We start from the raw sequence: 17,111 nt of genomic DNA, 5'->3' as shown, positions 1-17,111 counted from the left end.
CTACATGGTGTTAGGGACTTGTAGTTCTTTCTGTCACCACTCCCCATCGCTCTGATTTGCGCTCTCGTGCTGCCGATCAAAGGACATTGAACATAGTTCATACAGTAAATATTTGGGTTTTCACTGCGGACTGTGCTGTCTCCATGGTCGATGAGAGGAAAGGCTAGTGCAAGGGAGAATAACCTCAAGGACTGAGCACCAACCCAAAGGAAGGGTTTAGAATAGCCCGCTTCTGCAAATATGGATGATCTAAAGCACCAAGTTATGATAAATCAGTTCGTCCTGACTGCTGGATGCGCGGCAGACCAAGCGAAACAGCTTCTACAAGCGGCACATTGGCAGTTCGAGGTATGGGAACCTTTTCTTGACAATGGTCTGAGTTTGGTGCATGGAAGATAGATCAGTTACAGAGATTAGTCTGTGTCTGTTTCTCGGAGTCATGAATTAAATACATATAATTAATTCAGTAATGCCAATAATTTGTAAAATAATCTGGTTATCTTTACAACACCCCAGTAGGGTAATGCTATTATGCAATGAAAATGTAGCTAACTATGGTATTCAGCAGCCTAATGGCACAATGTAACATTTTCACAGGAGATAGTATAATATCGATTTAGGTTGTATCTGTCTGCAATAGGCTAATGCACACTGGACTGGTGCTTACTGACACATATATTTTATTTTTCAATAGACTGCATTAAGTGCCTTTTTTCAAGAAACCAATATTCCATACAGTCACCATCATCAAATGGTAAGTATAGAAAACCTACAGTATTATTGATAACAATGAATGATTGATGTATTATTATTATTATTATTACATTGTGATGATGAGGATGATTATTGCAACATCTATGATTATATTTATATTCATGCACTTCTCGTCCGTGTCCGCCATGTTGCACCGAAACACAAGCCTGACAAAAATAAACACACATTGGCCACGTTGTTCATAGTGCCTTGTCATGTACTGTAGCATATTACTTACTGTGTTATTTCACATGAACGGTGACGTGATAGGCTACTATGTTTCTAACACTCATAGTCGTCAAATGAAGTCATGTGAGTTATGGATGATCTGTACTGCTACTATTCTTTTTCTTGAATTGAAGCCTTGAAAATGTGTATTGTGGGGGAGGATGGTTCGAGCGAAAGTGAACATTGTTTTAGTAATAAAAAAAAGGTTATAAAATAAAATGATTTAAGTGCTACAGCACTTATGATACTGTACATACTATACAAAACATACATACACTGTCTTTTAATTCAAAATTATTACTGAAACTTAATGGCAGTGTTAAAATCTTGACACATGTATAACAGGACATTAGCACAGTCTAATCGAGACCATTTGTCATATAGATTGTCCATTTGACCTATAGATTTCCTCCTTTCGAAACAACATCTGGCTTCATGAGCAATAAGATATCAGCTTATTTGGGTCTAGAACCTTACCTCTCATAACCTACCACTGGCTCTGCCATTTCCCAGTGATCTTATTCTGCTTCTATTTTCATTTTCAAACTGATGAAAATAAACAGGATGTGGGCAGACATTAGATGAGATAAGAAGCAGTGACATTGGCAATACATCTGGCGTGGTCTGTTTACATTAGGGGGTTGGCTGTCAGGCGTGGCATAAGGTTAAGTTGAGCCCCTTTCATTGACAAATGGTTGTCAGGTTAACTACGGTGCAATATGTGCCCACTGTGTCCTTAAACAGACCAGTGCAGAAAGGCCAAGCGTAGGAGAGGCCCAATGCACATGTAACATGATGTGGAGACATTTCAAGCTGGGGAGTGAGGTTACGAAACTAACTCTGTTACACCCAAGGCTATTAAAAGTAATGTTTTTGAAAATGCTGTAGGTTATTGTTGCTGTTGTCAGTAAGGGTTGTATTGCTATGAAGATCACTCTGACTTTGGTTTAAAATGACACTTCTGTCACTTGAACAAGTTGACATGACAAAGCAGCATCTGTATATTAATCTATCCCTGGCTGTATAACAACAACAAGGGACTGTGTTGGGTTAATTATTGACTCACTCTATGGTTGCTCATTGACCTGTTTGTGTTGGAGGTTGGTGAGATGGATTTGTTGATACAGAAAACAGCAATGTAAGCTGTGTATCACGTGACGCGTGCTGTTTGAATTTCCTTTCTTTTGTCTCGTTGGACAGTTGACCACATACATGGAGGCAGACAATGTGTAGGGTGACTTTGAGTTAGTGAAACAGCTCTGAAACAGGTGCAGCCTCGCTAAAGACAGATTACCCATGATGCCCTCAACAATTGTATCTTGTAGATCACACAATGGAGGTCAGTGTTGAAACTCAAGGTGCTTGTGGGATGTTACATCCACAGATTACATCCCTCATGATTGAAATGCACATAGGGGTTTTAGCTACAGCAGGCTAATAAGGCATAGGCTGGTGGCAATATTGTGGACGTGTGGTGTATCACAATGTCCCAGTCAATGTTTAGGATGCCAGGAGGTCTGTGGCAGTCATGAATCGAGTCAGTTAAAGTCTTCATAACATCGTCCAAAAGAAACAGCTTTTGTAAACTGTTCTACTACCGTTGTTATTACTATTTGGGATTCTATTAGACGTTTAGTGTCTACATTTAGATGTGCTCTGATGCGGGATATCATTTTGAAAGGAGAATGTGTCTGTTTACAAGCCCTTTGAACAATGACAGAGTAGACTGCCTGTTGTACAATAGCACATTGTGTTTAATATGGACAATGCTGGTTGGCAGGATGCAGGGCTTTAGTACAGGGTACAGTTTGCCATTGTTTATTCTGAGGCACAAATATGGCAAACTGACAATAAACAATAGGAAAAGGGATGGGGATGAGAAAGACCACACTCTCTAAAACAAGCTCTCATGTACTGTTTCCCTGGCTGCAGCTGCTATTACAGGATCCATCCCTATCAAACAGGACTGTTTCTATAGCAACTTTGCAGCTCCAGATGAGAAAATGCACGGTCGGTCTCCTGTGTGTTTATGTGTACAGAGCCAGCTGATCTGACTGAGCAGCTGCCACACACTGAGGCCCACACCCTGTGTCCACATAGCCAACCCCTTCAACACCCTTCTCCCTATCCCTATGCCTGTGTGGAAACTCCCACACAGGCCAGGCTGTCTTGTTATTGTGATCAAATAACGGAAGGCCTTTGTATTATACGTGTTTTTCAGCTGTACAGTTTTAACCGTTTTGTAAACCGATACAGTACAACAACAAAAAGTTCAAAATCATATCTTAGGTCATGGTTTTGTTGCCGCCATGTGTGTCAATTGACAGGAAGTCTGATATGATCACTTAAAACTTATTGCTGCAATTTATTGCAGTGTTATTGACTGAAGCAAATGTAGGCTACCAGTGATCTGCAAAATGCTAAATGACATTTCTGAAGCAGCCAGCCTTATGCTAGTATGGCTGCTGCTGACCTGTTTTTTGTACAAAGACATGCTTGTCCTGAACTGAGCAATGCACACACTAGCTTCACTGTGCATCATAAATGATTACGTTGAATAAAGGCATGTCTCGTTCCTATTGAAGCAGGTCAACGCTAATGCCTGTGGGAAATCCAATGTTCGTTCATTCACTCATTCATTCTTACTGCACCATAGAAACCTTAGAAATCCATGTGGGTGGGATACTCCACTAATGTTCTTATCAAGTAATAAGGATTTCTTTATTAGCCTGTGGTGATCTTTTTCTTCTTGTACATATTTCAGCTCTCATTAACAAAATGTAGTTAAATTGTCTGACAATCCTCCTAAAGAAATATGTTTACCGCAGTCCAAACTTATTCTGAAGGCAAGCATGTGCCTTGGAGGGAGGGTATCTGTTTCCTCTAGTTCCACTACAAATCACATGACTGTTTGAGATATTGCATAATCTATTATGTGGTGGATATCCTGTCCACACAATGAGAAAACAGACAGTCTGGAAGCCTTCAGATGTTTGGGGTGAATCCTAACACTGGTTGCTTTGACCTTTCATGTCCTAGAAGGTACGATTCCTTTGGACCCTCTTAGGTTCTTACTCATGGGATGGTGTTTGTTTTGGCTGACTAGTCCAGTGTTTGGCAGTCACGGAGCAGTCTCCTGAGGCCTGCTCTCTGTAGTGTCAGCTGAGAGGGCAGACTCAGGGCAGGATGTAGAATTTGGTGGAAAGACAAAGGGTCAGTCTGAGGAAGTTGGGCTTCGAAGGGAAAATATTTTTCCTTTTTCGCTTCCACAACTATTATGATGTAGGCACTTCTAAGGACCAGTTTAGGGAGGACATAAGTGTCAAGGTGGTAAATCAAACCAAGCATGTCAATTAGAACTGGAGACAATGCGCCAGTAATTACAAAAGTCAGTAGTGAAATATGCAATCAGAAATGCTTACAGATCGATGTTCTCTTAGTAATGGTTCTCTCCTTTCTCCACAGATGCACACTCCAGCCAACACACCAGCAACACCTCCCAACTTCCCAGATGCCCTGGCCATGTTCTCCCGCCTCAAGGCCTCAGAGAGCTTCAACGGCAGCAGTCCCATAGCCTCCATGGCGACCTCTCCTCCTCAGGTCAACTGGGCCATGGGTCCTTCTGCTCCAGGTCAGACCCAGCAGGGCCTGTGGACTTCTGGGCAGCTGCCCTCTCAGGTGCCTCCCCCTGGGTGGCCCCAAGCCGTCACTCAGCAGGACTCCAGTGAACAGGCCAGCGTCACCATGGAGGCAGAGAGATGAGAGCACTGCAGGGGCCTCGCGATAACAAGAGGAACCAATATCGGGCAGTCCTCTTTGACAAAATGAGAAATGAATTGGCTGCAAGGGAAAGCAGAAAACCAAGCGATGTTGTGGACATGCACTGAGGACAGAAAGGAGGAATTATGAGCATACAGCTGATGAACATTCACATGACCCCACATTGTAAAATCTGCAGACAATTTTAGTTAGGCATATGTTACATTTTTTTTCATTGATCTGAAACCAGAGACAAAGATGGACTTGTATGACTAGTGCCGAAGACGGATCTTCTTGTTGTACACACCGATGTGTATGACAGTGTCATCATCTTTCCTTTGTCTTTCTGGAGTGGTGTCAATGGACTGGATGCCTTATATACTGGGGGTGCACTGCATAAATAACATCATTCTTCTTTATTTTTTAACCAGTGTAAGTGTGTGAATATCATGTGTTCTACTATTCTAATGTGCTTAGAAACCAACTTGGATCTGCTTTTTCAAACATTGGGTAATGACATTGACTGTCCCACTCACACAATCAAGGAACACCAGCTATCCAACTATGTTTAATAAGCAGCTTTACAAACTGCTCCTCTTTATATACAGTGTTTCTGTCTGCGTTGAATGCTAAAGGATGTTATACTTCAATCATGGTTCAGTGTTTTTTGTATGATTTTGTTTTCAGCCACTAGTGTTCAGAGGAAAAGTGAGATAAATGTTTCTGTCAGAGTGAGACATCTTGCTTGATATTCCAGCTGTGCACCATCTCTAAGTAGCAGACAGATAGTTTTTGATACAGCGTTGTCGTTGCTTAAGATGGAAATCAGCATATTAGGGGAAAATAATAAAGAGGGAAAATATATTAGAAAAAATATAGGATTTAAAAAAGAAAAATAATAAGAAAAAAACAGCATATCTTGTGATGCTGTCTCAGGAACTCTCGGCTCAAAAATGTTTCATCTAGCCACCTGATCATCTTTTTTATTTTGTACAATGGAATGAATATTGCAATTGAAAGGAACTGATAAATTCAGGGAAGGCCCCATCCAAACGTTTTCTATTCTACGATCTGTTAATCTGATAATCACACTCTAGTTTTGCTTTGCACATCGGTTAATCTGAACACGCCTGTTCCCCGACGTTTTCCATGAGACAGCTACCACAACAATTTTGTGGATTACCAGACAATTAACTTAATTATTTTGTGTTTCTGAATAAATATTGTATGTATTACACTGCATTAGATCTTGAAGTCTGACGATGTATCAAATGGACATGGGACTCTAATGGAACTATTACCCACAACATCCTGTGTTCTTTTAGTATTTTTCAGATGGCAGTTTATTTCTCAGCGGATGTTGAATCCAGTGAGTTGGTATGACGCAATCTTCAGTCACACACATCACATCAAGGAGAGATACACTGTTTGAAAACCAGGGGAAATGTGAAATGGTCTAAACAGATGAATGTTTGGCCTCTCTCTATCCTTGGATTGATGAAAAACCTCAGAGCAGACTGAGGAGGAGATGTTGAGTCAGAGACTGTTTATCCCACACTACAAGGACAGGGACAAGCAGAGACCAAACAGTGCTATGTTATGGCCACTTCCTTGTCTATGTGGTACAGATTTGTTTTTGTATGACAAACCTTTTCACCCCACTGTACTTTTCCCCCATCTGCTTAGGAAATCATCTCTCCCCATTTGATAGACTTTGTCTTCGTTCATGTTATCCCCTGTGTATGCTATTCAACTTCTCTCTATTTTGACTTGAGTGTTTTTGTATCCGTGCAAAATCTCCACTTAACTCTTGAAGATCGTCATCAGTTCTGTGAGTGTGGTTAAATGTTCCAACAGTCATAACACATAGCGACATGGATTCAAACATTAACCAGAGCCTAGTTGGACTGTGCACCTATCAATCTCAAACAATTATTGTTCTTCTGCTCACATGGTGAACCTCCCTGTATTCTGTAGCTGGACAGGCCTTAGTCTGATACATTGTATAATGTCATGCTGACATCAGACTGATCGATCTGATCTGTCTGTCTGTACTGAGTTGACAATGAAAGGTGAGTGGCCCCCGAGCAGTCCACCCATCCTCATAACTCCTCAAAACTCATGGGATTGGTGAGTTGTGTTGGTGTTTGTTTACACTGTAAAACTGTAAGCAGGCTAGCACAATATTTCTTCAAGTACTGTAAGCACAAGCTGTAAGCACAAGCATCATGTCTTAGTTTGAGCCAAACTAAGACATGATGGTTTGGGTATACATACTGGAGATTTACTTTTAGCCTGAAATAGAATAGAGGAAATGATGAGAGCATGCGCCAGGGGAGATCAGCAATGTGACTTGCTTTTGCCCCAAAATGTGGAGAACACTCAGGCATTCAAACATAAACAACGGCTTCTCTCATAATGCAGAACCCCCTCCTGTTCTTTCTTTCTTTCTCTCCCTCTTTTTCTATTTCTACCCCACCCTCTCTCTATCTCTCGGTCACCCCACATAACCAGCAGTAATGAGAGGTGGGTGGTGTGTCTCTTCTGACTATGACTATCCTTGTTTCACCTCCACTTCCCTGGCAGCAGCAGTGCATAAAAAACTTTTGAGTCTCCTTTAGACCCATCCTGCTGGACCCAGTCCCCCTCCCTATCCCCGTCACCTCGCTGGCTGTGTGTGTTTCTGTGTTTGCAGGGCGTGACATGAATACCAGGCAGCTGCCAGGTTGGCCATGGATGATAGTGGAGCTGCCAGGAACACAAGACGAGATGGAGGAGCAGAGCTACATGGCTGAAATTCCTACAATACACTGCCCCACTCTCTGCTACTCCGTACTGCTCATATTCCAACCCACCACATCCATGACCATTAGGCTGACTTCATAGTTCTTTACATGGATTTCATGCAATGTTTATGAAGCTTATGCATTGTAGGTGTGTTCAAGACATAACATAATAGAAGTGCTCCAGCTATTGTACTGATGGGAAATGGTTCAAATATACAGAAATTACACACTCCATCTCCAGAACATTGTGGGTTAGCCTATACAATAACAAGATGGCTATTGTTTATGTCAGGGTCATTGTTTGGATAGACTGTCACAGTATGCAATCTCAGATAAGACATGTTTCTGGACAACTTGTGAGAAGCTGACGTGATTGCTGAGATAAAAACCTACTCGAGAGTAAGCCTGGAGTGAACCCTCAAAAGCAGGAAGTGGGTGAAAGGTGATGGGGACAAAGTGGACACGGCAGCACATGATAGAAGAAAGGGAGAGGGAGGTAGAGATTACAGCAACGAGGAGGAAGAAAAGAGCTATGTTTATCACGCGTAAGCCCCTCTGCTACTATGGCATTAACATGTCGCATTTAGCCTACTGCATTTAGCCTACTGCAAGGGAATGATCATATTGACACACATACACCATGAGCATCTATCGTTTCTGCTGTGGGACTGCTGATTACATCTCACATTTGCTCGTGTAAATGGGAGGAATAGGACTGTTCAACTCTCAACGGATGGGGAGGAGACACTTTTCTTTCCACCATGACTCCCACCCTCTCCCTCTTCCTCTCTCTCTCTCTCTTGCCCCCCCCCCCCCCCCCACATGTCTCATTGTTACATAAGAGCACTGCAGCGTGCCCCGTCTCTCATCATACAGACTGATCTGAGAACAGAAACGTAGTGTTCCAGTGAAACTAAACAGACACAGGTAGAGAGAAATGTCCTTTCATAACGCTCTGGTGGGACAGACAACACTCCCTTTCATTCATTCCATTCATGCATGTGACTGACCCCTCACCCCCTTGTCTGCTGAAACAATCTCACTCTGAACACCAGTCATGCTTTAGTGTAGTAGTTGTAGTAATTGTAGCACCGGCATGTGGGTTTGGGAGATTCCGGACAGGGAGGGTACTTTACAGCTGGTTTTGCTGGTTCAACATGTTACAGCAGCCTCTTCTTATTAGTACTAAAACATGAATTAGTAGCCTATTGTAGTCTATGTAACAAGTTATTTCTGGACAGTGTGTCAATATGTATCCTACTGCAAAACCAGACATAGTAACAACCTTCTTAATATAGCAACATCAAATCTATCTGGCAATAAACACATGGAAACTGCGATCAAGTTCACCAGTCACAGGGAGTCTGATAGAAAAGGAGAGATTGGGTTGGTTGGCCTCTAAACTTGGCTCAGACTATGGGATGTAAAACTTGCCAGAGAACAAGGGAGTGTCTACTCTGCCAACAGCAGTACTTTGTTGTTATAACTTGTGTGCCTGGAACTTCACTATTGTTTAAGTTTGAATGCATGGGAAAACCTACAGTAGGCCTAATGACTAAATTGCAATGTGAAACAAAAACGTACAGAATGCTCTATTTAAAAAAAAAAATCTCATTCAAGATAAAACAGCATAAAATTGTCTATATTATCTGCACCTAAGATGCGGGGGAAATAGTTGCATTTGAGTGCAGTGGTAGACTAAATGTGTCTTCTGACTATAGTTATGCATTGTGCACAGTGCTCTCTAGTGGACATTTTAGGCATGGAGCCATTGCTTCGCAACACCATACAAATTCAGGCTATATAAATAATCGCAAACCTCCATTGAGACACCTATTTCAACCGCTTTCTTTCTGTTGTTTATGTCTGTGTATTGAAGTGAATGTTTTTGTTGTTTTGCCCCCTAGCATGATGTATATCATTATTGCATCTTCAACAGAAGGCAGGAATTAAGTTAAGTTTATTCTCTCTCAGGAAACAGTGGGAGTCTGGGAAATCCTAGGGCCAACGGCAACAATAGCGTAATCCTCTCTTTACATAGCGGGTTAGTTTTTTCTAATTTGTTCCTTTTACATGCACAAGTCTCCAATGAATGTTTTTTAAACAGAGATCCAAGCTTTAAAAGAACATGGCACTGTTCTGGTACAGGGTTGTGGGCTCAGCTGCTCTCAACTGTCTACTGAGTATTCTAACAGTAGCTGTCTGAGAAAGACTGTGAGAGGCCATCTGGGGGTAGTGAAACTGAGAGTGCTCTGAGCCAGAGAGAAGAGTCAGTGGATAGTCTGCTTCAGAGTTGCACTGTATCAGGAGGTTTTCTTTGGCTTGCACCCTTCCACTACTTCCTCTCATGCTGTGCAAGGAAAGGGAGCTAGTGGTTCATAACTCTCTGTTCTCTCTGTAGGACTGAAAATATGCCTACATCTCCCAAAGAACAGGAAGGACATCTCTGACTCGCTTATTATTGAAGCAAGTGGAACATTATAAGAAAGATATGAGGCTACATATCACTTTTTCAGTTCTGTACAAACAACAATTATCATGTTACATTCAATGACAGTGAAGGTCTCGGGGTAATCAATAATAAAGAAAGATCAAGATGGCTTTCAGAGTATTTAGATGTTTTATTGACAAAGACAAGCAGAGACATACATGCCAGGGCCCCTGGGAGAAAACTCTAGAACAGGTCTCAAGTACATTTTCTCAAAGCCTTACTTTCTTGTTCATCTCTGTTTATACCAGGTTTTGCGTCCTAATGTGCCTTGCAATAATTGGTTACAGTAATCAAATTCAACATATCACATCAGCTTGAGTGTAGAGTTTCAATAAACCGGTAGGTAGACCATATTTGGCTAAGCTTCCAGGTGACGAGCTTAATCATCACATCAATGTTGTTGACATGAGACCACAGATACAAGCAGCTTGTTAGCGGCTGGAGTGGACAACAGGGCAGGGCATTCTCTCTTGGCCTTGGGAGGAAACCCTCCCTATGTTAGACTCAATGGGTTCTGACAAATATTTCATTAGTTTCAGAAACAACCTGCAGGATGACCTCATATTCTATGATAACAGACAGAAAAAGTATTTTGTTTTCGAAGGCCCATTGAACTTCACTGCCCACTTGAGCTTAGAAACAAAACACACGAGGCATATTAATATATGTTAAGAAAGACAAATCATTGTGGTTCCAGTGGTGATTTTAGCATTTAAATCTTGTTGGGGCAAAAAAAAGAATAATAAGTGGGATGCATGCCAGCAAAGCCACAACACAACACTAAGCAATACATTAATTGCACTAACGGTGACAAACGGTGCCCACAAACTGTTAGGGCCTACATAAAGCAGTCCAAACATTTTACCACTGCTACACCTGGCCTTGTCTGCCAGCAAAACAGTTCAATCAGCCTCTAAAAAAACATATATGGCTGACTTGCTTAAACAAATGTGATTTCTAATGACAATTGAGATGTACAAACTGGCATAAGGGGACGACAAGCGGATAAGAGGCAATCCGTAATTTCGATTAAGACATTAATGAGCGAGCTAGGACAGACGTAGTTGATATAACTATTTGTTTAGGACTTTTGAAATGTACAGCTACAGAATTCAGAACATGGGTCATTCTTACAGTGTTCTCCCTGTACACCAAGTCAGAACCGTAGGATAAATAAAAGGGGGCATATAAGCAGACAATGAAGGCTTTTACAAAATTTGTTGATTACATTTCTCTAAAACAGGTTAAAGGCTACATGTGCACCACCAAGTCAAAACAGTTGGTGAAATTAAGAGCGGTAAATAGACCAAATTATTAGGTTGAGGCACATAGGCTACTAACAGCTTACTACACAACGTACACTTAGCATTACCTTCTTAGATACAGTGTACATATCTCCCTGGCATATTACATAATTTATGCAGCAGCATACTGGACATTTTTGGACTCACCTTGTTGTGCTCTACTCACTTGAACAGGAAGGTGGCCCGGCAGTCCTTCCTTGGCAAATTTTGTCAACAAAGTCTGGCCTTCTCTGGATTTATGGTGCTTTCAACTGGGAACTCTGAAAAAAACAAGGTTGAATCATGATGATCTTCAGGTCGTAGCTCTAGAGAGGCCTGAGTTCCCGACTTACAATTCCGAGTTGGATGACCATTCAAAACGTATTTCCCAGTCGGAGATAATTTTTTCCAGAATTCCCAGTTGTCTTGAACTCACTGAAGTCAACTTTTCGCAATTCTGAGTTAACAGTTGTTTTGAGCGCAGCACAAGTCACACTTCATTGACAGCATGATTTATCATTTATCGTTTTAAACTTGGAAAAGAGACACTTAATCCCAGATTTGGGACCACACAGCCACTCCACTGAATAGCAGGCTAGTGATTGCTTTGCAACGCTTGCAGTTAGCCACTGTCACTGATTCCTTCCAAACCATTCATTGTTGAATTTACGATTCCAAACTCGTGTAATGTTTATGTCCAATGGCCCATGAGCACCGATACGTTTTACCTATAATTTCTCTTCATATGACAAGGATTAAAAAGGATTTGCCAGACGACATGATTCTTGATGATGCCTGAAAGCGAAGATTTTGAAAGTATGATATTGACAGTCCAATCAAAGCTACTGTAGAGATAATGTAATTTGACATCATTTTATCTGTGGCCAATGACCTTGAGCCTTCTTGGATGGGCACTTCTAATGTAACTCTATGGCAGCACCCAAGGGGCTTGAATTTTCGAGGTCTACCCTTAGACTTGACATACTGTCCCCACGAGTGACAGAACACTGAGCTAATCATGGCACAAGTAAAGAACATTACCAAGACCTACGCTCCGTATTTTCCGCTGGCTGCCCCACCACCACAGAAAGCAATAAGGTAGGCTGAAACACCTGCATTTTGGAGCTGCCTTACTCAAGAAAGCAAAAAAGAGACGATGTTTGTATGCGGCTTTATTAACTCAATGATTTTTAAATATGTTTTTTTTTAACTTTGTTTGAAAACTGATATGTGACACGTATTAATGCAAAATAACATTAATTATTATGGGGGAGGGGGGGTTTGCAAAAATTGTGGGGCTCTGAATGACGGGTTGCCACTGTTCGGTTCATTGCTATATGTCCATAGAGTACCACAGGATGAGTCATAATATCCATAAAACCAAGTGGTTAAACAGGGAAATGGTTCCAATTGTTTTTCCACCATTTATTTTTCCCATAGGGGATTTTAAAACGCTTAAAATAAGGTCTGTTTCGTGTAAGCTTACCCCGGTGTGACTTTTTAATAACCATGTAAATATCTCTAGGACAAGGTGAATTTTATCAATATACTTGCCTGTATTTACCCCCCCAAAATGTAATGCTAATTAGCTGCTAATGTAGCTATCATAAAGAACTACAAATGCCTTGATAATCTGGACGAGACTGATGAATCGAGGAAAAGGTAAGAATATCTAAATGTAGTAATGAAAAAATTATTTAAAATGTCATTAAATTAAACTGTTCACAAAGGTGCCAGCTAGAGATGACATGCAGGAGCTTGCAGCGATTTGTAGTCTTGCATGATGTGCATCATGTGTACTTTGATGTGTACATGATGTGTACTTTGATGCTAATTAGCATTTTCAAATCTGAGAGTAAATAGAGCTGAATATATTGCAAAAATCACCTTGTCCAAGAGAGATTTACAAACGTCAAAATGTCTTGCCAGGGTAAGAACTGGGTCTGAACCCCACCCTGTGCAGCTGGGTCCTGGACTTCCTGACTGGCCGCCCCCAGGTGGTGAAGGTAGGCAACACCGCCACTATGCTGATCCTCAACACAGGGGCCCCACAAGGATACATGCTCTGACCCCTCCTGTACTCTCTGTTTACACATGACTGCATGGCCACACACGCCTCCAACTCAATCATCACGTATGCAGACTACACCACAGTGGTAGGCCTGATTATCAACCACAACCAGACAGCCTACAAGGAGGAGGTGAGGGCCCTGGTGGAGTGGTGCCAGGAAAATAACGTGTCCCTTCAGGAGACAGCAGACCAGAGGACATTTCTCCAAAAAGTACAATCTTTGTCCCCATGTGCAGTTGCAAACTGTAGTCTGGCTTTTTTATGGCGGTTTTGGAGCAGTGGCTTCTTCTTTGCTGAACGGCCTTTCAGGTTACGTCGATATAGAACTCGTTTTTACTGTGGATATAGATACTTTTGTAGCGGTTTCCTCCAGCATCTTCACAAGGTCCTTTGCTGTTCTGCGATTGATTCGCACTTTTCGCACCAAAGTACATTCATCTCTTGGAGACAGAATGTGTCTGCTTCCTAAGCGGTATGACGGCTGCATGGTCCCATTGTGTTTATACTTGCGTATTCTTGTTTGTACAGATGAACATGGTACCTTCAGGCATTTGGAAATTGCTCCCAAGGATGAACCAGACTTGTGGAGGTCTACAATTTCGTTTCTGAGGTCTTGGCTGATTTATTTTGATTTTCCCATGATGTCAAGCAAAGAGGCACTGCATTTGAAGGTAGGCCTTGAAATACATCCACAAGTACACCTCCAATTGATTCAAATGATGTCAATTAGCCTGTCAATTTATCTATCAATCAATTTATCAATTTATTCAATTTCTATCAATTTAGAAGCTATCTAATTAGCTTCTAATGCCATGACACCATTTTCTGGAATTTCCCAAGCTGTTTAAAGGCACAGTCAACTTAGTGTATGTACACTTCTGACCCACTGGAATTGTGATACAGTGAAGTATAAGTGAAATAATCTGTCTGTAAACAATTGTTGGAAAAATGACTTGTGTCATGCACAAAGTAGATGTCCTAACCGACATGTAATGTGAATATTTTGCCATAGTGTTTAAGTGTGAACTATCACTAAATTATGCAATTTGTTATTAGAGTGAGAGTGGAGTGGAAAAGGCAGAAACAGGGAAATTATGCATACATTCTTTATGAAACACCATTTTCCACCACCATTCAGCCACAGGTGTCCAACATCCTAAATTGTCAGAAAATACAAAAATGGTGGTGGAAAATGGTGTCAACCTTGATCCTTAATTACTTTGTTGCTCACTAATTGGACATCAAGGTAAAGTTATAGCAACTGTTTGTGATCAAATCAAACTCATCCAGACATAATGAAGTGCATGACTGAAGCTTCTCTGGATGTCCATCAAGCCTAGGTGTTCTGTTCTCTGATTCTAAAGCTATTCCATTAATGCATGAGGCCTACATGCATGTTCTGTTTGATTAAACTGTAAAGTAAGTACAAACTCATGACCTCATCTATGTTGCCTTAGGCCAAATACGGATAACTTAGCCTAGCTCGTATAGAACTGTGCCATACATTCAGATGCCATGCATTTGTATATTCTTATTTTTTCCTACACAAGAAAGTCCTGTAATTTCCCCAACCGAATCAGTGTTCGTTACACTCACTGGCTTTATTTTGGGGCAATTTAGGATGTTGCACAACACGTTCAGCCACTGGTGTCAGAAAATACGAAAATTGTGTTTTTACCTGCCTTGTCAATGTAGCTAGTTAAGGAGTAAAATGATGCATATGCAGCCTGAATGGAGGATGCTTCATGTACAGTACGAACCGGTCCACGAGTGTATTACCCTCTGCCCTACATTTACAGATTACTTAACAACTGAACATAAGCTATCCAAAAGCCCCCATATAAAAACACACACTCAGTAAATATCCTATGTTCAAAATGTTTTTACATCAAATAGAATAACTTCAACATTATGTTACTGCCAATGTTGACATATCCATAATACATTTAATTTTAGGCAATCAGTCTACATAAGAAAAGCTTAAATTCTCATCTTTGTTACTCAATAATGTATCATAGGTGTCTACAAACGTGACACTTCCAAAAGGTGCAACAATGTGTCTAAAACAGGAAAAAAAAGAAGTCATCATACCCAGAGCAGTAGGTGGCTGGGGAAATTGTGCTTTTAAGACGACTAGAAAAACATGTCAAATCATGACGGCGCTCAAGAAAGATGTGAGTTTCAGACTTCGAATTCCGAGTTGGATGACCGTTCGAAACGATTTTCCCAGTCGGAAGTTCAGTCTTGAACACATTGAAGCCTGAAGTCGGAGATGTCCAATTTTCCAGTTATAATATATCTCGCTATGCACGGTTAAGTCAAATCCCTCTAATGCCGCATTCAAAACAATTGGGAACTCTGAAACCGACTTCAAGAGAAAATAAGAAAGAAAAGTGGGTCAAATAATGACGTCAGTGATCTTCAGGTCGGAAAGTCAGAGCACTATAAAGAGTTTCGACTTGGATCTTCTGCATAGATTCTGTCAGACTTGGGCCCTGACATTGAATCTCAGTAAGACAAAAATAATGGTGTCCCAAAAATGGTCCAGTAGCCAGGATAAATATAAATTATATCTATACACCATTGCCCTAGAGCAGTAGTTCGCCACCAGGGATACTAGGACCTGAGGGGGTATTCCAGGCAGAGCAAAATTCAGTTGGCGGTACAATAACTGAAAAGGGTTGGAAACCACTGCCCCCAGAGCACACAAACTATACTTACCTCAACAGCAACACCACAGGTAACTTCCACAAGGCTGTGAACGATCTAAGAGATAAGGAGAGCCTTCTACCCCATCAAAAGGAACTTAAAACTCAACATCCCAATTAGGATCTGGCAACAACAAAAACACTTCAATCAGTTATAGAACCAATTGCACTCTATGGTTGTGAGGTCTGAGTTCCACTCACCAACCAAGAATTCCCCAAATGAGAATCTGCAAAAATATAGCTGGTGTACAACACAAAACCACAAACACCACACGTAGAGCAGAATTAGGACTGTACCTGCTATTTATCAAAATCCAGAAAAGAGTTAAATTCTACAACCACCTACAAGGAAGTGATACCCACACATTCCACCACAAAGCCCTCATCGACAGAGAGAGATAAACCTTCTATCACGTTTCAGGTAAGACCTAGATGCAGACAATGTCGAAGTATCAACAGTTTATAATCAAACAGAGGCAGGAAAAAGGCAAGTCAGGGGCAGGGAGAGGTCAGTAATCCAGAAAGGTGGGGCAAAGGTACAGGACAGCAGGCAGAATGGTCAACACCGGGAAAACTAGGAAACAGGAACAATCAGGAGCAGAGGGGAAAACCACTGGTAGGCTTGATGAAACAAAAACAAACTAGAAACAGAGAACACGGGTATAAATACACATGGGGTAATGGGGAAGATTGGTGACACCTGGAGGGGGGTGGAGACAATTACAAAGACAGGTGAAACAGATCAGGGTGTGACACCTACAGAAGAGTCCCCTCAGCCAGCTGGTTCTGTTCACAAACAGACCCCTAGGACAGCAACACAATTTGACCCAAACAAATTATGAGAAAGCAAAAAGTTAACTATTTGACACACTGGAAAGAATCAACCAAAAAAACTGAGCAAATTGGAACGCTATCTGGCCCTAAACAGAGAGTACACAGTGACCCAAAATTAAGAAAAACCTTGACTATGTACAGACTCAGGGAGCATAGCCTTGCTACTGAGAGAGGCTGCCATAGTAGACTTTGATCTTG

At 41.4% G+C, this 17,111-nt stretch overlaps 1 protein-coding gene across 1 annotated transcript in view; it reads left to right on the top strand.

The window, feature by feature from the left end:
* The first annotated feature begins 60 nt into the window (after positions 1-60).
* Positions 61-17,111, top strand: part of LOC129867559 (uncharacterized) — a 36,876-nt gene continuing 19,825 nt past the window's right edge. The window contains exons 1-3 of the mRNA XM_055941041.1: positions 61-348; positions 695-754; positions 4,447-4,741. Coding sequence (XP_055797016.1) covers positions 241-348; positions 695-754; positions 4,447-4,741 — 463 coding nt within the window. The 5' untranslated portion in view covers positions 61-240. The remainder of the gene's footprint in view (positions 349-694; positions 755-4,446; positions 4,742-17,111) is intronic.

This window comes from Salvelinus fontinalis, chromosome 2, assembly GCF_029448725.1.
Source record: "Salvelinus fontinalis isolate EN_2023a chromosome 2, ASM2944872v1, whole genome shotgun sequence".
Lineage (NCBI taxonomy): Eukaryota > Metazoa > Chordata > Actinopteri > Salmoniformes > Salmonidae > Salvelinus > Salvelinus fontinalis.
Note: the sequence above shows the minus strand (reverse complement) of the source record. Positions and strands in the feature narration are given on the sequence as shown.